At 34.4% G+C, this 24,903-nt stretch overlaps 1 protein-coding gene across 1 annotated transcript; it reads left to right on the top strand.

Moving 5' to 3' along the window:
- Positions 1 to 6,494: 6,494 nt before the first annotated feature.
- Positions 6,495 to 24,045, top strand: LOC104903658 (nucleobase-ascorbate transporter 12). Its single transcript, XM_010691729.3, has 10 exons — positions 6,495 to 7,390; positions 7,780 to 7,877; positions 7,979 to 8,149; positions 9,505 to 9,605; positions 15,638 to 15,773; positions 15,896 to 15,946; positions 16,201 to 16,488; positions 19,062 to 19,296; positions 21,705 to 21,991; positions 23,428 to 24,045. The coding sequence occupies exons 1-10, from the start codon at positions 6,868 to 6,870 to the stop codon at positions 23,647 to 23,649; spliced, it is 2,112 nt and encodes a 703-aa protein (XP_010690031.2). The 5' UTR covers positions 6,495 to 6,867; the 3' UTR covers positions 23,650 to 24,045.
- Positions 24,046 to 24,903: the final 858 nt, after the last annotated feature.

The following is a 24,903-nucleotide window of genomic DNA, read 5'->3' as shown; positions in this document are numbered from 1 at the left end:
AATTATTTAGTACTTCACTGGCGTGTTTGCTATTAAGTTTTTTTTTCCTCTCTAGATGAATATAATGTCCATCACCCAAAGGAAAGGAAAATATAAAGAGAAATCTAGAAAAAGGTATAATAAATAGTTAAGACCTCTAAGAACAAGACCACCCATGACAATAAACATGAACGTCCCTCTTTTATACTCATCCTCAAAATGTTGATAATGACTTATGACCACTTTATCCAAATAGATCTAACTTATTATAATTAAAAGATATAAGTTTGTTCATAATCCCTCTTTGAATAAATGGAAAATGATTCAAGTATATATATATATATATATATATATATATATAATATATATATATATATATATATATATATATATATATATATATATATATTATATATATATATATATATATATATAATATATATATATATATATATATAGTTATTTTAAAACCGCATACGTTAGTTCAATGTTTTTCCTCACAAATTGTAGGATCAAATAATTGATCTGGTGATATGTTGAACCAGACTGGTTAACAAAAATTGTTTTGTTTTTCAGGTCCATGCCACTAAATTAGTTATTTTATCCTCTTATTTTAGGTCTAATTATGCAACATAAAAACCCTCTCTTTCTCTCATCCACGAAACCCCAAACCTTTCCTCCTATCTCCTCTCTTCTTGATCCTCCTTTTCTCTATCTCATCCTTTTTCACCCACTCACCCACAAAGCCTAAACCACCACTACCATCTTTACTCTTCCATCCCTCTTTCCTCTCTCACCCACGAACCCTTAACCACTACCATCTTTACTCTTCCATCCCTCTTTCCTCTCTCATCCACGAACCCTTAACCACCACCATCATCTTCGCCAACATCTACCACCATCTTTGCCTTCGATTCGCCAGCCACCACCACCCTCTCTCACCCACGCAACTGAGCTCACTTTCTTCATCACCTCATCTACAACTGGGCCTACTGGAGGCCAAGAGGCTTGTAACAACCTAAATTATCCCGATCATCTTACATAGTTATTAAGCACATCGAAAGTGCCTCTAATGAATCGAGTTAACCCGATCCATTACCATCAAACTCATCGAAACACGTCGGAGAGTATGGAATTAAAATCCCAACTCTATTCAAATTAATCAATTATTACAACATCCTGATTCTCATACGTTATCCTAATAAATTTTTCTAGAAAAATCGGCAGAGTTTCCTTTGAATATAGGACAACCTGAATTGGAAAATAATTTAAACCTGTTTACAATATCTATTAAATGAAAATTTTCTAAGTCCTAAAACTCAACAACCTCAAAGCTCTCGCGGAGCAACACAAGAGAGAATCAGGAACACTAACGATTCTTAAATGGAGAAACAAATAATAAATAGTTATATATTAACTATTACAAAGTCGAGCGTTCTCGCCTCGGAAACAGATACAATCCTACTCCAGCTCGTATCAGCTTCAACTTGCAAAAGATTAACTCACGGCTTCAACCTGAAACATTTAGGATACTGGCACCCACCAAGTGACAAGCCACATAAATGACAAATCAACATACACATGCTTTGTTGGCTTTCACTTGAAAATTACTCAACAGTCAACATGATCACAACAACCATACTGTCATCATAATGCGTAGCACTAGTCCTGTCAGACACATACATGAAATACCTTGATTTATTTACTCCTTTCATAACCCAACAATGTTCACATAACAAGAACCACAACAAGACAATTCCCAAGCAATCACAACAGAGACATATTTCATACTTCTTTGTTTAATTACCTTTCAACATATCATAATAAAAGAATCCGAGTTATCAGCTTTTGATATAAATAATGTATGATATCTCTTAGCAGAATTCCAAACTTATGCTTTCATTCTCTATCAATCTTTTGCTGATACTGTTATAAACAAATCCTTATCACGAAATAAATAACATAACAATTTTCATTATGATGATTCCTCATTGGGAATCCAATAACAAGATACGATTCCTTACTAGGAATCCAATAAGAAGATATGATTTTTTTTTAACTATGAATCCAGTAACAAGATATGATTCGTTATGACATCCAACATCAATATAACTTACCATGGTATACTTCCTTATTAAAAAAACCAATATCGATATTCATATTCAAATACGAAATAAGCATTCATTTATTACCTGATATGATTACTTATCATGAATCCAATATCGAAACAACTTACCATGATATGATTCCTTATCGGAAATTCAATATCGAAACAACTTACCATGATACGATTCCTTATCGGGAATCTAATATCGAAACAACTTTCATAATTTGAGATAACTTTCTTTTAACTAAAGGAAAAGAGAACGCGGCGGAGGAGACAAAGCTTACACTCCGAGAGTGGGGGCTGTCACCTAACCATTCACTTTACTTTTGGCCAATAATCCGCGACTAGTCCGGAGTACATTTTCCGCTAATTTAATCAGCCATCCACGAGTTGCATTACCTGATATATTACCCGATTATCACCCCCATGGAGCAATGGGCAGGTTTTCCTGTGAGGCTCCCGAGGTTCACAGTCCATGAGGCATTGTTCGTATCACCTCATCCGTAGACTCAGATGAGACTACTTTCCCCTCTAGATACCGTTCATATATCATCTCAATAACTCTGAACAACATTCTTACCGTGCATAACTAATTCCAATCATTCTTAAAACTCAAGTTTATATATCATCTCAATAACTCTTAACAACAATCTTTGAACTGTAAATCAATCCAAAACATATAGATAGTTTTGCATAAAGATAGTTCATAATCTTTTTGCACTTCATTATTATCAATATAGATTCATCTCAACGATTGTAATAACGGTTGTCAAGCACTAACAACTATTACGATAGGTCTCCCTCTTAGAATTAACTAAGGAGAGTTAGCTTAAACACCACATTCTAGGTTCATTAATTAAAGGTTGATTTATGAAAGCAACTAGTTATGGTTCATACTATACCATATTACTTGAATTTCGGATAACAAAGTGAATACTAAACCCAATTACAAACCATGCTCATAATCATATAAGCGATTATCTCATTACTAATTAAAAAATCAGTCAATCATATAACTGAGGCTACGTTGAAGTAATTCACGAGTTAATACCCACTTAAGTAATCTCCGATACTCACTTACCTTTGTAAATTCTAATCAGTCAATATTACTTTATTATATTGAAATTCCTTTTGTAACCACAACCCCAATTATATAGTCATAGTTAGTTAAACTATATTCTGGAATCTCCATATTACCAACAATTATTAAGTAATCCTTTTTAAAACTACTTATAGCACTAACAAGCTCACACCTTTTATTTGAGAGCCAAACAAACTCAATTTCTCACAAGTTAACAATGATTAACTCAATTGCTACTACTTAATCATCGACAAAGAGGTGGGTAATATTATACTTAGAACTTTCCACGGACTTAAAAGTAGTTCACTAAACTACTAGCTCTATTTAGTAAGTAATACTAAAAGAAATAAGCATCTTAAATCTCTTTTAGTAAACTCTAAAATATGTTCCAGCTTTACTATATTAATTCGTTTATAGGGTATTCCTTCATCACATTAACTCACATATATTCATAGATCAACCTCACTAATGAAATTCATGAGCTATTCACTACTTCTAATTATATTCGTGTTATTAATAATTAGTTATGTCATACTGACAAAATAAAATAATTCTTAGACTTTAGATAAATAGTCCTCCAATAACAACCTTATACCTTTATAACTTCTTAAATGCAATATTCTTTGCTTATAATTAACAATGAACTCAAACTACTATTATACTTGATAATATAAATACTGTTTAAGGATTAATAATTTTCTATTAACATTAGATCCAAGAAAGATAGATTGCTTCTTTCTAAGTCATAGCATTCTGATTCTTTAATTGTTAATTAGTAACAAGCATTTCTCATCTAGATTATTTATTAAAACTAACTCAATCACCTTTCTTAAATAAGAATTCCTCATGAGTCTAATTAAAACTCATTGATTAGGAGACAACACAATTAACATATTTAATTCTATACTAATAACCTTCTAAGAATAATCATTGCTTTCCAAATAACTTTGTAACACCATTACTCAATCTCATGATTTCACCTTAATGATATCAAGTAATATTAATAATCGTTTCTCATTATTCTTAATATAAACCATTCTACTAATCTAAATGAAAATATCTAATCGAAGAAATGATTCAATTAGATTATTTACTATCCAACGTATCTATAATAAGGATTCTATTATTAGTCAAACTAAACCAACACATTTTACCAAGTTAATTTAAGAACTTATAATCACAAATATTTTTCCAAGACCAACATTACACCAACTTGATTTATCAGTTAAGTAAAAGGTATATATTTTCCAATATTCATTTACAACCAACAATTCACAACAATTCAGTAGCACTTTATATATGTAATCAATCAACACAAACGCAACTAAATTTTAATGTATTAATTTACAAACAATGATAATTCAGCAACATTAATATCACACAACCAACAACCATAATTCATCATCAAATTATTAACCATTATTCACGATTCAAAGGAACGAAATCAAAATTAAAGGAAGGGACAAAGGCTTAGTACCAATAAGGGCATTAACATAGTGAGGGAAGAGAAAACAGTTCGAGGTAGACCCACCATCTCTTCCTTGCCTTAGAATCATGGAGTTTAGGGTTAGGGTTTCAACAAAAGGAATTAAGGGCTTGTTCTCTTCGGCATAAAAAAGCTGAACTGAACTTATTGGAGCTGAACTGAACTGAACTGAACTTATTGGAGCTGAACTAAACTGAATCGAATTGAATTAAATTAAATTGAATGTAATAAATATATAAATAATATTTTAAACAATAATATTATGAATATTAAATTAAAATTATAATGATAAGTAATAATAATGAATAATAATAATAATAGTATTTTGGATATTTTTAAATGATAGTTATAAATAAATAATATTAATAATCATAAATTAATAATAATAATAATTAATGATAATAATGATAATTAATGATAATTATTTTATATTATTTGTATTAATATATTAATACTTGATGATGATAAATAATAACAATAATATCTAAGAAGTAAATTAATATTACTATTTTAATAATTAGATTTAATAATATAAAAATATTTAATAATAAAAATAATGATTGGGTTGGACCGCGAAAATTACATCATAAACCATCTTGACGTGATTTGATTGGTTTATGGGCTAAAAAAAGTGGGTTTATTTGTGTTTTGACCTAAACCATGTTCCTCCTAATAATAATAGTAAAAATAATGAGTAAAGCTATAATAAACAAAATAATATTTAGAAACAATAATAATAATAATACTTAATAGTAATGATATACTCTATATTTAAATAATAATAATAATGATAATAATAATAATAATAATAATAATAATAAGAGTAATTAGTAAAATAAATTATACCAACATAATAATAATATTTAACAAAATGGTTATAAAAGAATGGAGCTGAACTGAACTGAACTGATTGGAGCTGAACTGAACTGAAAATAAGTTGGGGAGAACAGACCCTAAACCATGATTTTAAGGAGGAAGATAGAGAAGGGAATGAAAATTCAGTCGACAGTTGTTGTTGTTGAGTAGTGGATTGACGAATAATGTTGTGAATGGCTTCAAGGGAGGTATGGGGTTTCGATTTTTACCAAATGTCAGGGCTATTTTGGATTTTAGTGTGGATATTAATTTATGTTATTGGCAACTATTTTTTTTCCATATAAGTTTATAACTCCATAAGTTCAAGTAAGTTTTAACAAGTTCTAATATTTAGAAATATAAACTTCAACGAGTTACAATAAGTTTAAATAAGTTAAGTTAAGTTTCAACAAGTTCTAACATTTAGTAAAATCAACTTGAATAATTAGTTACAATAAGTTCAAATAATAATAAGTTAACATACATCAATATAAGTTTAAATAAGTTGAATTAGCGCACTTAATGCTATATTTTATTCAACTTGTTATAGAAAATAAGTTAAGATAAGTTCACATAAACTTCAATAAAATTCGTTATGCCACCTTGCTCAATAAACTTCAATAAATTTCAATAAATTTAGATAAGATAAAGTAAGTTCATTCAAGTTAAAATAAGCTACAATAAATTCTAAACTAGTTCAAATTAGTAAAAATAAGTAGAATAGAAAAAATATTTTAAGTTTCTACCATTTTATTTTTTCAGATCCACATAAGTTATGGTATTAGTAGTATAAATTGATGATATTTCTTTTATTTTTATATCATTTCCACCTAAAAATCTTGTGAAGTACGACAAAAACAGTGTGATTAATTGCAGGCCACTGCATGGATCATATCCATATCTCTTTTCCTTATGACATCATCACCTTCACCCTCAACAATTAAAATCTACTCTGTAAAAAATAACACAAAATTAAAAAAACAAACAACTTTGAATAAACAGAACAAAAGAAAAACACTTCAATTTAGTACTACAGTACTTACTACTAGAAGAAAAACAGCAGAGCACCTCAAAACACACACTCTCTCTCTTTCTCTCTCATCAAGCAAGGCATTCAGGAGAGAGAAAATAGAAAGACTCCTCAGTCCTCAGTCCTACTGCTAGTACCCACAAATATTTAAAAACCGCGTCTTTTTTTTTCACTTAAATTTCCTCTGTTTTCTGCAGTTCTTGGATCTTCATTTTAAAAACCCTACTCAGAGATATCAGATCTATTGATTATCTTACCTGGGTTTTTTCAAAATGACATTATAGTTTTCGATTTGACCCAGAAAAATCCAAATAAAATTTTGTACAAAAATGGCGAGTTCGGACCCGAATAAGAAGCCCAAACCCGGCCCATGGCCTCCGGTGCCGGAATCAAAGCCAATGCCGCCGACTTCATGGGCTAAGAAAACTGGGTTTCGGCCCAAGTTTTCAGGCGAGACCAATGCAAGTGATTCCGGCCCAATTGGGTCAGTCCCTAAGTCGAGGGGTTCAGATTCTGTTGTTGATCTTGAATTGGGCCGTTCGCGGCCTCTTCCGACGGCAAATGGGCCCCCACCACCGCCACCTGCGACTGCTCCGGCGGCGGCGGTGGCGGAGAAGGAGGTGGTGCCGGTGAAGAGGAGGAGAGATTCGGATGGTGGAAGTGGTGGTGGTGGGGCGAAGGGGCCGGTGCCGCTTGCGAACGGGCAGGCGGCCGAGGGAGGGGGACGACGTGCGGCGGGCAGGAGTGAGGAAGGTGTTGAGGTGGTGCCTCAGGCTCAGAATGTAGATGATGATGGGTTTGTGGGGAGGCAGTCTCATATGAAATATGAGCTCAGAGATAGTCCTGGACTTGGTGAGGTTTTTTTTTCCCTAATATTTTTATTAATTGTTCTATATTTGAATGATGGAAGAAGTACTATTTAGTGATTGACACGATAGTTCACTAATTGTATGGAGGGACATGAATAATTGTAATGTTTTATCTTAGAAGATCTCAAAATGAATAGGAAGTTGGACTATTTTCTTTGATAATTGTCATGCTTTTTTTTTATATAAACATGTAACATACATTTGGTTCATAGAATGGTTGTGATCTTTATGCAATCATCATATTGAAGTTTTGACTATCTTTTTGTTGTTGGAATTTGTTGTTGAGTTTCTTAGCGGAGTGGTTTATAAAGTTTTGATTTTTATATGTAGTATTGATGAGGATATTATATGTTGATTGATTGAATTTTGCAGTACCCATTGGTTTTTATGGTCTCCAACATTTTATTTCGATTTTGGGCTCAATAATTCTGATTCCGCTCGTGATAGTACCAGCAATGGGTGGCTCTTATGTAAGCATCACTCTGAAGTTGTATTGTATAAAACATATGACAAACTTATACATGCCTTTTTATTTTTACTGTGTTGTTCTAATGTAATTTAGTGATTGTAGGAGGATACAGCCAATGTAGTGTCTACGGTGCTCTTCGTGACTGGAGTAACGACGCTTTTGCATACGTTCTTTGGGACAAGATTACCCTTAATACAAGGGCCTTCATTTGTATATCTGGCTCCAGCTCTTGCAATAATAAATTCCACAGAGTTCCAAAAGTTGCATGGAAATGTATGTTTGTAACTTTGGCAATGCCGTATTTGTTCTCTGTTAAATTTCTCATCACTCGTGGTGCTCTATTTAATCTAGGTATTGTTTCATGAAACTATTCTTTAGCTTCTCTAGGGATCGATCTTATGATAAACCAGTGTCTTTGTGCGTGATTTGACCGTTTGAGAATGATTTGGACTATTGTGTGTGATCAATAATCTATTGGTATAACCTTAAATGACGATCTTACGCCCTCCACAAATTATGTGGGCCATTAACATCTTGTCAAGAAGCTGTAGTGCTGTACATCTATCTAGTTCCATCATTTTGGGAGACTATATCCTTGACAAAAATTACTCTTTTGGTCCCACATCTGAAATTCCCATAAGCAAATGGCACAAATATTAGGAGAGAATGATCTCTCACTTTTTGACATTAGGAACTCAAGTTTTGGGACACAAGGAGTATTTCTTTCGTGGGCTAAGCTCTTATGGGGAAATCCTTGATGGAAATTTTTGAATAATGATTTCATAGCTCAAAATCTATATACCGATGTCTACTCAAGTGGTTTTGCAATAAACAATAGTAGTGGCATACAGGTAAACAAAGACACTCCCAAACATGATATTGTCCTAGCAGAGTTTAGAGTTATGCACTTGCTGCTGTGGTATTGTTTTGCTTTTTACTGGTTTGACCTGGGGGGAGTGTTGGATAGGGAGGAGCTAGATGTATGCTCTTACCCTGTAAACTACAGTATCGGTTTTGACCTCTGACTGGAAAGGCAACTGGCAATCCACATGAATAATGGGAAGCGTCGCCGGGATTATGATCCAGTACTAAGATCTTGTCTATTGATGTACCTTAGACATTGAAATAGTCATACAATAGTGACTTTAAAGTTTCTATAATATTTCTCAGGTTTATGTTTAGCTTTTGTCCTGCTTAGGTATTATACTATCACTGTCTCTTAAGTTCCGATGTGCTGATTTTAACACTAAACATATCTAAGTTGGGATATTATCTCTCTTGCTTGACCCTGACTTGTCTAATCTGTTTTCTAGAGATACTCTGGTTTCCCAACTTTCCTGCTGGATGGGTATTATTACTTTCACAACTTTGTATCTAGACAGTCTTACTTCTAGGATTCACAATAAGTCTAGATTATGGAATACTGCAAGATGACCTCAGGCAGGAGATTTTTGTTTTTATGGTTGATTTGAGGCTACTTTTGCCTGTAACTAGGGTTTGCTGTTAGTGAGAATTTGCCACAAATATCTTCTTGTGTTTGGCTTATATTAAGAAAACCGCAAGCTTAGGTTTTCTACATTGCTTTTAAGTCCCTTTGTAGTCTGATTATCTGTTTGTATTTGTTGCAGAACTTCAAACATATAATGAAGGAGCTCCAAGGGGCCATCATAATAGGCTCAGCATTTCAAGCATTTTTAGGGTATAGTGGATTGATGTCATTTTTAGTCAGGTATGATGTCTTCCAATATACATCACATTCTACTGTTGAAATCTTGAATCTGTAAGCAAGTCTGTGGACTACTAGAGGATAATGGTGGTTGAAAATATCTAAGAATGTTTTTGTATGTGCTGCTTTTCAATTTTGTCAAGTTATTTTCTATAAGGTCTTGGTTCTTTTTTGCTGACTGGCTGAGTTAGTTTGACCAGAAGTCCCATTTTTTGCACTCCATGTCAAAATACTTTATACATCTGGTTAGGCACAAAGATTTAGGAGGAAATATATATGGAGGGCAGTTGGGAAGATAATATATATAATCTTTTACGGTTTCAGAAGATATCATATATTCATATTGAGGGAAGGGGAAAAAAGATATGATTAAAGATAGTTGGATATTCTTTAGGGAATATCTATAAGGTACCCCTTAACTTGTAAATAATAGAATGCACGGAGTACCTTCGTGCTTTAAAAATTGCACCGAGTATTCTTCAGGCTTGGAAGAAATCTACCATGTACCCTTAATGACTACAAAACTAGAAAAATGTCATAATCAATCCTTTGAGTACTGAATCAAAACACCAAAAAATGTTGAGATTGGTGGAAGGGGTAATGGGAACAAAGATAGTAACTGATTTTTGAATCATGGCCAACTGTTCATGTGCTATAACAACTTTTTTTGATGTTTGATGTCACTGAAGGTTTATGGGAAACTCGTTGCAAACCTTAGGGGTATATGGTGTAAATTTGAGACATCTTGTGCACCTTTTAAAGTTGAGGGTGCCTCATGAAAGATTCTTATTATTTATTGGGAAAAGAGGAAAATAGGTAGATGTGATTGGAAATATTGGATGATATTATATTATAGTCGACGTGGTTTTCCAACCTGTAAAACGAAATGGGTAAAGTATTTTGAGACATCTCAATGGCAAAATGAGTAATGTATTTCGAGACAGAAAGTATAAGATGTATTTTAAGCTATGTATTGAGGTATTTTGAGTGCTTACTAGCTTATTATTACTGAAGCATAAAGGAAAGAAAGCTTCAATCCCTCTTCCCTGTTAGACGATTGAATCTGGGATATGCTCCTGTGGCTGAGAAGTCAATATTGTATGTTTACAAGAGGTAATAAGTTTTGAATGCCAACTGTTGGTAAACTCTTGTGAGGGGTTGTACCTAAGATTTGGGATCGAATCTTGTCTACGTGGATCTTACACACCAAAAAAAAGATAAGCTTATTAGGATTTGGAATTTCGACATATATCCAATTAGCCTGATGAAGTGAAATTGAACAGATAATCCGCACTACAATTCTTAGAGAGGGCATGCTTGTAGTTGTGGTATAGATTGAAACTGCATTCTTTTACTGAGTGTCTTAACTTTGGTGAATACTAAATAACCCAGAGGATTACTTGTTTTCTTCTTAGTTGTTCTCAAGGTTAGTTTCATTTAGTTCTAACTTTTTGTCAGTAGATATGAAGGATAAGAATGAAAGTGTTATGTGGACATCAAGGCTGACACTTGGGAGGGGTTGCTTGAAGGACATCTTGGGAAAGAGGGTTACATGCAGATCATCATAGGATTTGGGGTTTATCTTTTTAGTGCCGTTTAAGAAGGCTCATTTGCCTATTGTGACCTCAGATGGTAGTTACCACTGTTATTTTCGTTTTCTGGAAGGAATGCTTTGTTGGATTTCATGAGTTCATTTTATCTTGGCAACTGATGAACCCCCCTTATTCCACTAACTGAAAGACTGATACCAGTAACTTCTTTATGGTATGGCTTGGTTTGTCATGCTGATGTCTTCGTATGGAAAAGGTGGTCAAACATAGATGTCTTAGACTAAGAAGTCCTAGGACAATTCATCTGATCATGTATATTGGTTCTATTGGGCGTTTTGGGTTATTAAATCCATAGAATCAAATTTACAAACATAATTACTATTGAAATTGAGATATTAAGAGGTATCGTAAGTGGAACTTCTTAGCACAAAGATGGATAAGATTTCATCAGATTTTTTTTTTCTTGGATCAATCTTCCTAGATATTTAATGTTTGGGTTGAAGAGGGAGTTTATGAGATATGATTATGTCTTTTCATTGCCGTGTCCACTTTATACTTCATTTTCTGTAGCAGCGCTTGTCTACCTCCCTATATTGTTGAACTTTGGTCATAATTGACTTTTTTGCTTGGAAGCAGTGATGGATCCAGAATTTTTGTATTGGGTGGGCCATTAGTCCAAGCACATATTGTTTTCTCTAAGTAATTTTTTTTCAAATCTCATGTATACCAAGGAACAATGCAAAAAAAATGGAGTCGGTCTCACGGAGAAATAAATATTTGTGAGAAGAAAACAAAAGAGGGAAGAACAACAATAGGAAAAAAAAAGACTGAAAAAGAAAGAGTAAAAACAAACGAGTATTATTTTTCACTATCATTATATCATCTTAAAAAGTCTACTAAATAGTATGTTCTCTTCACCTTATTTTTTTTTCTCGAACTTATTGGAATTAATTAAAAGTTATTTGAGCTAATATGAGCTTATGGACTTATTGAAACTTATATTATAAGATGTGAGAACTTATTAAAATTTATTGGAACCTATTTGAACGTTCTAAATCTGAAAAATATTTTTTAAAGGTGAAGACTGAAGAGAACGCACCCTAAATTTAATAACATCTGAATTTACAATATCAGAAAGCCAAAAAAATATATATAAAATTTGTAGCATATAAAATAAAATAAACAACAATACTTTCTGAATTGTGATATTAAAAATTTATTAAAGTTCAAAGTTAGTTTAGTCTAGTAGTTTAAAAGTATAAACAAAAAAAATAAAAAAGATTACAAGGAAAAGTAAAATGAAAGAGTGATGACAGCTTAGAACATGTTGCAGGCGGACAAATTAAGAAAGTTTGCTATACAAGAGGTTCGAACCGCTCACCAGTATCAGCATTAAAACAGTTTTCTGCTAAATTTTTCAGAATTTAATACTTAATGGCGTTTTCAGTGATGGGGAGGCCAAGGCCCGGGTACCCCACCCCCGCCCCGCTTGGAAGCAATGGCTTAGTTAATGAATAATTTGGCAGTTCTAGCAAAATATCAAGCTACTGAAGTGAACATTACAGTGAGCAACATTCTTTAATTGATTGAGTTCTTTGTCTATGGAGCTTCCTGCAGCATTCAGTTGGTAGAAATATCTCAATTATCTCCCTGCTCTGGATGAAATGGGTTGTTTGTGGTACGAATTTCAAATATCATTTGGGAGTCATTTTCTTGTGCCGGGATACATTTTTATGTGTAGAAATAATGGTGAAAGATTGATATATTAGGGAAGGAACACTTCATAATACACCATTTATGCTTTAGCCTTTAGGGGCCTAACCTAATAGATCTAATTTTTCTTATAGACCTCTTTCTTTGATAATTTGAAATATGTGGTAGTCACTCGTTGCTGCTTCTCAATCTTTCATTGAGACGGTCTTTTACCCTCGCATGTTTTGCTCAAGTTTCACCTTTCATATACATATGTGGGTGACACTTTTAAAATGTCAGTCTTTTACCATTAGAATCATTAAACTTCGTCACAGCCGTTAATCAGGCATCTTGTGAATCAGATTACAAGGTGGGCGTATAATCAGTGTTAATAAGCTATGGATTTCTAAATCAGATTACAAGGGGAAAGATCTTTGTGATCTGGAATATTTGCCCATATCCCCATACGCTCATCTTGTTTTTAATCTGGCTCAGGTACTCTAAACTAGAAGTAAGTTCACAGCTTGTCCAGCCATCGATTTAAGCTTAAGCTTTTGATTGAGTTGTTTCTCTTACATGGTATTAGAGTAAAGAACTAAGGCTGTGTTCTCTTCATTTTATTTCAAGAATTTTTTACTTATTCTCGTTAGAATCAGATCACACCACACGACACCATAAAAATCCAAACTAGACTAAACCTTCTTAATTCTGTTCTTTAATACCAAATAATTGTGTATCAATAAAAACTAGATTTTCGAAAACTTTACGGGATTCCAACAAGATCACACATGAATATGTTTTCACTTAGAGTGGAGTATATATATGGTCAAACTTCAGTCTACAAGACCAGACGTGATCAAACCATAATGATTAAGACAATATTAGACCCTATCTCTTAAAAATTCGCTGTCATCTTATTTTAGGTGAAGAGAACATAACCTATATAGAACAAGAGGTATAGCATAGCGCAATAGCCCCTATTTCCAATGTTAGAATTTTTTAGAATAAAGTTTGAAAGGGTAAATGCATCCAGGATTCGCGTGAATAAATTTACCCACCGGTAGAAATAACTTAAGAAGATCATACCATTAATTTAAGCTTTTTGTTTGAGTGTCGGTCAAGATATAACACCATGTTATCTAGAGGTTATCCCAGGAAGATATTAGTACTAGCCGTTGTAAGCTTAATTGATATAGCGCGTGCTGAGCAATGGTAGTTGCTGTGGTAGCTTTTAGCTGTGGGAGTAGTTGTTAGTTGCGCCGGTAGCTGTTAGTGGTTGGTGTGTAACTTTTAGCTGTAGCTGTATTATATGTTAATGTTGAGTAAAAGTAGCTGTCAAAGTAGGTGTTTACAAATAACTAGTCACAAAATTAAATGAAACTTTAATATGAAGTTTATACACCACTAAACACTACTCCAAGAGCTGTAAATTATAGCTTTTGACAAACATTACCAAACCACAACCTCTATCACTAAAAGCTATTCATACCACTACTTAACCAAACACTCCTATGTTTCTAAATAGTGTTTTGACCGTCAAAACTTTAAAAGCTATATCAAATGCTTGCGCCGGACACGCCCATAGAGACGTCCCCCCCCCCCCCCCCCCCCCCCCCCCCCCCCCCCCCGCGCTCCCCCAACCTCTGTCATGTGAACGAACTTAAAGCAATAAAATTTTATACCTTGTAATGTGTTTTGAATCTTGTTAGTTGCTTAAAGTTTTGTGTCCTCACAGTTTATGCTTCATTCAGATGTTTGTTTCTATGAATGTGTAAATGGAATAGAATCTTTAGTTTTCGGTCTCCATCTTGATATTTTATTGTCAGACTGGGGGGAGGGGTTAGGAAAATGAGAGAAAGTTGGACGACTTAGATAAGCCGAAGAACATGATCTTGTGTTTGTGGTGGCATTCCTTCTTTTAATTACAAATGTTATTGACTGGAAGTAGTCATAGACAGTACTAATCTGTTTGTGATGAATTCAGTTCGCCACTACCTGTGTCACATTCAAACACCACAACAGTACCCAGAACAACCAGCAAGCAATTAAGAAAATATGGAAAATAGAAAATAATGAAAGATAGATGAGAGGAAGGTGATGATGTAGATTGATAAAAGAGGTCTCTACAAGTTGGTGAGCTTTCAAGAGGCTCCCATTCTCCCAATCCCAATTCCCACACAAATCATTAGCTAACTGTCATCTAGCCTCCACTCCCCTTTTATTCTATTTTTCCGTTTGTACAACCACTCAGCCAAAACAAACTCTGCCACATTACCACGTTATATTCTTTTTGCCCCTCAGCTTCTTAATTACGGATTTGCCCCTCCTGTGTTTCTCCTCTTGTACGTAAGTAAATTAGGCCTCCTCAATTGGTGCATCACACTCTTTGCGCATGTGTGTTTCAGTATATGTGCTTCAATACATATTTGCATGTTTGGGTGCATCAAGAATTAGCAAGAAGTTGCTTTTATTATATGCGAGTTCTCATCTGGTCTCTGCTGTGACAAAGTGTAAATATTTTTCTTGTCTGATACTGCGTCCATTTTACTCTCCTCTGTGTTCTGTATATCTAAATAGTGTTAGCAGTCATTATCTCTTAGGATGTAGGCAGCATAGGATAATATCTCAAATATGTTACGTCACTTACGTCCAATTGCAGATCTCTTGGTTTACCTTATCTTCAATTTGCTTTTGCTTTGATGTTTCAAGGTTTTGCTTTCTTGTGTTTGTTCATATGTGTTGCTGATGTTTTATCGAATGGTTAGTCATGGCTGAATCTGTTTCTACTTCTAGGGTTATTAATCCGGTGGTTGTGGCTCCAACTATTGCTGCTGTGGGGCTTTCTTTTTATAGTTATGGCTTCCCGCAAGTGGGAACTTGTCTTGAGATTGGTGCTGTGCAGATATTGCTTGTGATAATCTTTTCTCTTGTAAGCAATGATCGTTACGACTCTGCTGTTTTCTGCTATGATTCAATTTTTAAAAGCTGTTACTGTTATTTGGATTTTGAGGTTGCTATTACACTGACATCATTCATTGATTTACTTCGCAGTACATGAGGAAAATATCTATTCTTGGTCACCGTGTATTTCTAATTTATGCGGTATGTCCTACTTCTGTTTGTAATATTATCAAAATTTTGCTACCATAATAATGTTAAAGAACATTTGCACTGCGGTTTCTGGGATGTTTAAGAGACCACTCTGCTATCTGTTTGTTGGAAGTGTCAAGATGTTTTGTATTAAATGAACTTGGTTGAGCATGCTAAACCTTGCAAGAAAATTAGATAATGGATAATTGGCTATGCATTGTATCTTTTAGCTATACTGCAAATTTGATCTAATAAGCTGTTGTCAGGTTCCCTTGGGTCTGGCAATCACCTGGGCTGCTGCATTTCTTCTGACTGCAGCAGGTGCATACAGCTACAAAGGTTGTGATCCAAATGTACCTACATCAAATATCATATCTGAGCACTGTAAAAAGCATGTTATGAGAATGAAGCAATGCCGTGTTGATACTTCTCATGCACTAGGAATGGCACCATGGTTTAGATTTCCTTATCCTTTGCAATGGGGTACTCCTGTATTCAGCTGGAAAATGGCTCTTGTTATGTGCTTTGTCTCCATTATCGCATCAGTAGATTCTGTAAGTTCTTTATCAACTTATTCAAATCTGAGGAATTGCATGGTTATCAAATATCAGCTTTGATTGCATATACTGTCATTCTGTCAATTTACCCACTTTGTTCCGGAGGTTCTTTTAAAGGTCACTGAAAATGCAGTAGCTTCTGCGCAATATTGTGTTCTGGTTAAGATCCATTATTATGGTATTTGGGTTGGCAATCCTGCTGATTTTGTGAGATTAAGTAGATATCTATAAGACAATTACATACACATGATTTACCGTGATGTGGATTTTAAAGGGTAGAATGGAAAATCGAGAGTGCTAGGAGTTCCAATGCAGTGTAGCATAGCCAAATGACCTTGTGAATGTAGTAGTCTGGACAGCCCTTGATTAAAGAAATGCTGGAGAGTCCATCTTGTAGTCTGTTTTAATTGATATAAATCTCATTAATGGTGGTTGTGGTGGTGGCTTATTTTCTCTCAGTTTTTAAGGAGGGGAGGAGGGTTCCCGGTGATTTATAGAAATCTCATCACCAACTCGGAAAAGCATACCTTGTTTGTGTTCAAATAATTATTGTGAAGACTCCAAGCATGCTTATCATACCATTACTGGTAAATACTCGTCTTAGTTTTAAAAAGCGCGCCCAAGGTGCGCCTAGGCGTGAGGCAGATCCAGGCGATCGCCAAAACGCATCCCAAGGGTGAGGCGAGCCAATCTACAGCAGGCGGCTGAAGAGGCGCACGCCTTGTGACGCCTCCGGCGAGGTGCAAGGCGGCTGCTTTCGGAAAAGAGGCGTAGGAGATAGGGAGGGTAAGTAGATCTGGGTGTAAAAGTTGAAAAAAACGAAATTTCTTCAAATTTTAACTTTTGCTTTAATTCATTAATTTCAAGCAAAAGCCCTGTGTTAATTGCATGATCTATTATCATCTTGAATCCTAATTAAAAGCCCTAAATTTGGAAAAAACCCTAATTCGCAAATTGCGAACAAATACCGCAATTTGGTGGCTTTTGGTTTAACAGAAGTTGTCGACGAGGCGATGAGGCTTCTCTGGTGGCCGACGGCAACGCTACCATCTGTGATGGCCGCCAACGATATTCCCTTTTTCTCTCACTTTTCGACCTTCTCTTCTTATCTTTCTCTCTCCTCTTTCCTTCGATTATTTCTGGCGAGCTCCTCTCTTTTTTCTGTTCTTCGATCTCTCTCTTTCTTCCTTCGAGGTTTTCTGGCTTCAACCTTTCTCCTTTTCTTATCTTTACAATCTCTTTTAGGTTTAACTTCTTCTTTGTTTTTGGCTTTATGTAGGTGGTCGGTCAACTGGTGAGTGACTTTTTTTGTTTTCTTTTTATTTTCCTTATCCTCTCGATTCCTTATCTATCCTGCTTTTTTTTTTAAATCACTACTTTTGTTCTTCTTAAGGTTGTTTTTCTTTTGAAACAAGTAATTTAATTTCATTGATATAATATAAAAAGGAAATAAAAAGATTTACTATAGTGAATCTAAGTATGGACAATAGCTTTTTTTTAAAATAAAAAATCAATAGCTTAATTTTTTAATTATTATGTTCTTTTGAGTATAAAATATTCTATGATTGATTATTAAGGATTTTGGCACTAAAGGTGCTCATCGCCTATGAGATGTGTGCGCCTTCGTCTTGCTCCTTGCGCCTTGCGCCTCCCCTCGCCTTGTGTGTTGCTCCTCGGTGTGCCTTGCGCCTTTTAAAACTAAGGTACTCATATTAGTTATAAGCGAGCTGGAACGAACTCATCACATATTCCCAAGAGCTAGTGCTCAAAGACAATTGGAGCTAAAGTTCAAGAATAAAATCTCAAAATTCAATTCCTTAGTGCATAGTACATACAACATCGAGATAATGACAATAGAAGTGGGGATGACAACATAAACCCAACCCAGGCTAGTTTTGGACAGCCAATCTTTTGACGTTTCTGCAAACACCTTTCAGGACTTGAATGTCCTCCATGTAATTTTCTTTTTCTAGGAGAAAGAATTTTCACTCAAAAATATTATCTCAAGTTGAATCAGCATTCACTTATCTTAGTGATGCCATTTTTGCTGGCTAACATTAGTTGTAATTACTCTCTCCGTCCTTTATTAGTTTACCCCTTTCTTTGGGGCACATTTGCCGAGATACTAATTTAAACCTTAGTATCTCTAATTTTCGATAAGCAAAAATTACAAAAAGTTGATATTTGGATAATACACATTGAGACGAATCCAACAAGATCTCACATGACTGTATTTTTCCTTAAATACAATTTACAAAAGATAGTCAAAGTCATGTATGTGAATAGTGTCAAAAGTCAAAAGGGATAAACTAATAGAGGACGGAGGGAGTATAAACTTAAATTTGTGGTGCATATATTTAATATATACTGACATTGAAGCATTTTAGTGGCTTAATGCATCTGTATGCATTCCGTCTTCTGAGCACTTTGTATCATTATGCATGTGCCACAGACTTGCTGTCAGGCTCTGGCTTTTGTGTTGATGTTTTGCATGAAAGACTACACTGTTTAGAAAGGAAATCAAGTTGGTAACTTCTCATCATCATTATTTTTCTTTTGACTTCATATAGGTTGGTTCATATCATGCATCGTCCTTGTTAGTGGCCTCCAGACCTCCAACACCAGGTGTTCTTAGTCGAGGGATTGGTCTGGAAGGACTCTGCAGTGTTTTAGCTGGCCTCTGGGGCACAGGGACCGGATCTACAACACTCACTGAAAATGTGCATACTATTGCTGTGACTAAAATGGGAAGTCGGAGAGCAGTTGAACTAGGTGCATGTGTTTTCATCGTCTTATCTCTTATAGGTGAGTTTTTTTCTTGTGTGCCTCAAACTTCAAGTTGCTTGGTAATTCTGCATGATAATTATGGGAAGACCTTTGTGAATGCATGTGTTTATTACTTCCTACATTTTTTATTAGTCGCAATGATCTTACTTTCACACTTGTTAACACACAACTTCGACCATGAATATATCTTATGAGCTATTAGTGAAAAATGTAGAAAGTTAATATTTGTGTATATAAATTGAGATATATTATAAAACATTTCACACTCTAATTCTTGAGCTATTAGTGAAAAATGTAGAAAGTTGATATTTGTGTATATAAATTGAGATATATTATAAAACATTTCACACTCTAATTCTTTTGTTATTTATTAGTCAAATATATCTGTGAAGATTAGCATGTGAATAGTGCAAAAATCAAAGTGTTGCATCTAATTAAAAATGGAGGTAGTATTTATTTTTGCTATTGCGAATATGTGGCTTCACAGTTTGTCATTTTCAAAGATCCCTAGGAGATTATATCTCTAAAAAACATGTTTTAATTTGTTAAACCTGGAAGAATTATTGACAATGAGAAGAACCCTATTTGACAAGTTTTTATGTTGTAACTAGTTTTAGGCCCGGGCTATGCCCCAAGTACTTATATTTTTCATCTATTAATAATTTAATTTTTAAATGATTGCACCATATATCATTTGATGTGGTGGTAAATGTATCTTAATTCTTATTAATAGGTCATTTGGTTCTTTGAACTTCATCTCCTTATTCGTATTCACAAACAACAACAATAAGATTTGATTAGCATCAAGAATAATTTGTAACGCTACCCCATTAATTACAAAGTAGAGGACTCTAATTATCATGGTGAATTTTGAAAGGAGAGAAGCAAGGGGATGACTATAAAAAATAAATCAAATAAGAATAATAAACTTTTATGGCTAGAAGTCGGCATTAACTGCCACATTACTAATTACAACACATATTTACAATTTTGTGAAAACATAATTCACTAAAAGATGTTAGATTAGATGGTAATAAATCTTTAGAAATCCTTACTTGAGGTCAGAGGTTCGAGTCTAGGCTTGAGCATATATTTTTTTTAAAATAATGATCACCTGACTTATTGTTGGTTAAGACACGTGACAAAATTCTAGTGGTAGATTGAGGGTGTCACGTGGCACATAGATGTTGTTAAGCACGCATTTTAATATATTTACTAGTATTTGGGCCCGAGAGTTGCTCTGGGTATTGTTTTCTGATATGCATTTTTTTCCATTCCCATTAAAATATACTACCTCCGTCCCATAATATAGTTCTCATTTTTCTTTTTTCACGGTAATTTATGCAAGTAGAATCTAAGGGCCTGTTCTCTTCGGCATAAAACAGCTGAACTGAACTGAACTGAACTGAACTGAACTGAACTGAATTGAACTGAACTGAATTGAATTGAATTGAACTGAACTGAATTGAACTGAACTGATCTGAACTGAATTGAACTGAATTGAACTGAACTGAACTGAAATGAATAGTGATATGTGAGAGTAAAAGTATTGTCAAGAGCTGAACTGAACTGAACTGAACTGAACTGGTCTGAATTGAACTGATCTGAACTGAACTGAACTGAACTGAATTGAACTGAACTGAACTGAATTGAACTGAACTGAACTGAAAATAAGCTGGGGAGAACAGGCCCTAAGAGGGATAGTAAAGTTTTTTTGTTTATTAAAATAAATGTTGTATGGGAAAAGATGATTTTAGGAGAGAGATGGAAAATAATTGGTGAAAAAGCATTAATTGTAACATTTTGGTTGAATAATCAAAGGAAAAAACAAAATTTAAGGAGCAAATAAATGATGGGACATGATTTTTCTGGACAAATTACGGAAAAATGTGGAACTATATATGAAGATAGGAACTATATTTTGGGACACTCAAAATGGAAATGAGAATTATATTTTGGGATGGAGGGAATATTAAGGAAAACTCAACAATTAAAAGGTACAAATATAATAATGTGGACACTTAAAGCTTGATTAAAAGTTGGTTAAGATGGTAATCAAGTCATGTATAATAATACGTATGTGATGATAGAGATTATTAACTAAGTTGGTTATTAAATGTGGACACTTAAAGCTTGATTAAAAGTCATGTATAATAACAAGAGGTCACGTGTTCAAATCTTGTTGCAAGGTAATTTTACTTTTGTTAATTGACATGATTTATGTACACATTGGACAATTCTAGTGGAGTAACAGAGGTGCCACATGGCATGGATGCATTGTCACGTACGCCTTTCAATATATTTGTATAGATAGATATCTTGATGTTGTCACCTTTACTCTCCCGCGAGTAAACCTACTGGTTTCTGATTAGGAGGAGGTCCCAGATTACCTACGGTTTATTGATTTCTTTTCGGTTTGCATGCAGGTAAAGTTGGAGGTTTTATTGCTTCAATTCCTCAAGTCATGGTTGCGGCTCTCCTTTGCTTCATGTGGGGGATGCTTACTGCGTTAGGTTTATCAAATCTACGTTACAGTGAGGCTGGAAGTTCTAGAAACATTATCATTGTTGGACTCTCCCTCTTCTTCTCTCTTTCCATACCAGCTTACTTCCAGCAATATGGAATCTCCCCAAAGTCTAATGTTTCTGTACCAAGTTATTTTCTTCCGTACATTGTAGCCTCTCATGGGCCCATCCACACAAATTACGGAGGGGTAAGTATGTCTTTTGGTTCCCTGTTCTGGAGTATTCTCCTCTATTGCTTGTGGATCCTGTGTTTTGCAATGTCATATATAGATTGTTGGTAGTGTGGAATGTGTAAATAATACGTATGTGATGATAGAGATTATTAACTAAGTTGGTTATTGATCACAAATGGCCAAATGTGAAAATTGGGTAAAAGCACACTTTAAGTGTCATTTGCATGTTTCACCCTTCAGTTTTTCACCAATTCCTTTGATTCAAATGACATCAGTCATCAGATGGTAGATATCTAATCGTAAATTGGCGTTTATTATGATGATTAGTGGAATGAATACAAGTAAGGGTAGTTGTATGGAGTCGCAAATGGATTTTTCTTGAATGCATGTTGATGCTTATAGATCATGCAAAGTGCGTAATTATGGAAACTTATCTTGTGTTCAATATTTCTTGGCATATCCATGTAGATATCTGAGGTAGTGCGCCTCCACTATCCAACATATGTTCATATATATTTCCTTTGCCAGTCATACTCAGTTATGTAGATGCATTATCTTGTGCATTCATGTAAGACATGACGATGCATAATTACACTAGGGCTCCGTTTGGTTGGATGTAAAACATTTTCAATGTAAAATGATTTTTCATGTATAACATTTACAACAAAAAATTCAAATGCAAAGCTAATTTTCCTTTGTTTGGTTCAATGTAAAAAAAGTATGGAAAATAGAAAAATGGAAGGGGAAGAAAGAGGATGGATAAGAGGATAGTAAAAGGTTGCTAAGGAAGAGGGAGGAAAATGTGTTTTCCCTTCTTTTTGAAAGGAAAATGATTTTCACCTAAAGCTCCCTGGATGGAAATCTTGTTTTACACCCCTTATCGAACCAAACAACGAAAAATGAAAGGAAAAGGAAAACTCATTTTCATGGAAAATATTTTACACCCTACCAAACGGAGCCTAAATGGATTACCATTTCCTTTTACTACTACTTTGCAGAAATTGAGCCTTGGTAAGATCTGTTTGATACTTAAAAGGTGAAATTTGGATAATGGCTGTATGAGTGGTGACTTGTTATACAATTATTGCAACTAGGGCTTGGTTTTAATTTTACTATATGTGTTACTGCGTGTCTTCTTGAATTCATTAGACTTGCAGCCTGTTAGATGCTTTTGTAGAGTGCTAGTGGTAGTTCTTTAGTATAATTATGCAAGAAAAATCTCAATGTCTAATTTAATGATACTGAAACTTTCTGTCTAAGCACGTAATTTTTCTTCATGAAATACTATTACCACTAAATTACACTTTCTGAAGTGAATGGAAGTTTCCATGGGAGTTCCCTTATATACTACACTAATTTGAATTACCATTACCACCAGTTGAATTATCATCACCACTTAATTCATCACCAATTCTACAGTATCTATATATTGACTACGGATCTGTATGCAGCTTAACTATCTTCTGAACACATTACTATCATTCCACATGGTGATTGCATTCCTTGTGGCTTTGATCTTGGATAACACCGTACCTGGCAGTCGACAAGAACGCGGTGTATATGTGTGGTCGGAAGCTGAGGCTGCCAGGAGAGAACCTGCAGTCACCAAAGACTATGGTTTGCCATTCAGAGTGGGCCGAGCTTTCAGATGGGTTAAATGGGTTGGTCTTTAAGAAGTTGTAGTATCATTTCCATTTTTACTTGTCGAAAGACACGTGTGGAGGACGCGGGTTGAAAGAGTGAGAAAACAGGCTTGCTGCTCGAGGTTCAATGTTATGCCCCATTTTGGCCGATACAATGTAGCAGCGCTCTAAGGAGGTGAGTTATGTACATCCTAGTACGTTGTAATGTAATATTAAATTGTAGTACAGGGATTTTGTATGTACGTAGTAGTAATTTTTTTATTTTTTATTTTCTGAGTTATTGCACTTTTTACTTTTGGGTGTTTGCTCCCATTATTAGCTTTTAGCATATTCATTTGTTATGTAACTGGGGTCTCGCATCTGCTGTTATGGTGCTCCTGCGCTTTCTTTTTCCTTTTCGTCATATTGATTTGAGTATATATACCAGACTCCGAGTACTAATGTGTATTTATTGCTGAAGTCGATGCTCTGAAATTAAACTCTAGAGAAGATGAGGATGAGGATGGCTGTAATTTTTAGTTGCTGCGGATGGTCGCGACTAGTCTATATTTTCATAGTAGACTTCTATTAGTGCAGGTCTAATTTCCGCTTATACTTTTTCTGTTTTTATCTAGACGCATCATTTGTTTTTTCACGTCTTCAATATGCTTTTTTAACCATTAATATTTATAGCTGTTATTAAGTGAGAATTATAGAAGTTGATATCTGGAATCATCACGTTATGACGAAACATGCTATGTTAAAGTTGATAAATAGTGTCTAAAAACCAAATGATGCATCTAAAATTTGAATAAAAACAGTAGTATACTATATTGGAAAATCAAATGCAGTTTTATCTTTGTGTTTGAAGATCTGATGTGAGTTTAGATAGAGTTATGTACCTATTGTGCCTAGCACTGCTCATGTTTCACTCTTACGCAACACTTGCTGATGCAATGCCAGAGAGAGTCGAGAAATATGTTGGTGTTAATCTATTCTTCTCTTTTCCCTTTCTTTCAAAGTTACAGATGTGTCTGTCGAGAAAAAGTTACGCACAGGTAATCCACTTTTAACTTAGCTTGTTACATATTTTAGAACTCTAGATTCTCTGGGAATACTTCCTGCTTTGAGGTGACGTTCTTAAGGAAAACTTTGTACAATAGATGAAAAAAGCTCCATAAAAACAAGAAGAGTAACTGTTGGTCTTGGAATCAGTTTGATATGACCTAATAAAAGTTGAACATGAGATTATACATGAATTTGAAAGATATAATTCTTTTGTGAAATATACAAAAGTTGGGATTA

The sequence above is a fragment of the Beta vulgaris genome, chromosome 9, assembly GCF_026745355.1.
Source record: "Beta vulgaris subsp. vulgaris cultivar EL10 chromosome 9, EL10.2, whole genome shotgun sequence".
Lineage (NCBI taxonomy): Eukaryota > Viridiplantae > Streptophyta > Magnoliopsida > Caryophyllales > Amaranthaceae > Beta > Beta vulgaris.
This window is presented reverse-complemented; position numbering and strand designations above follow the sequence as displayed.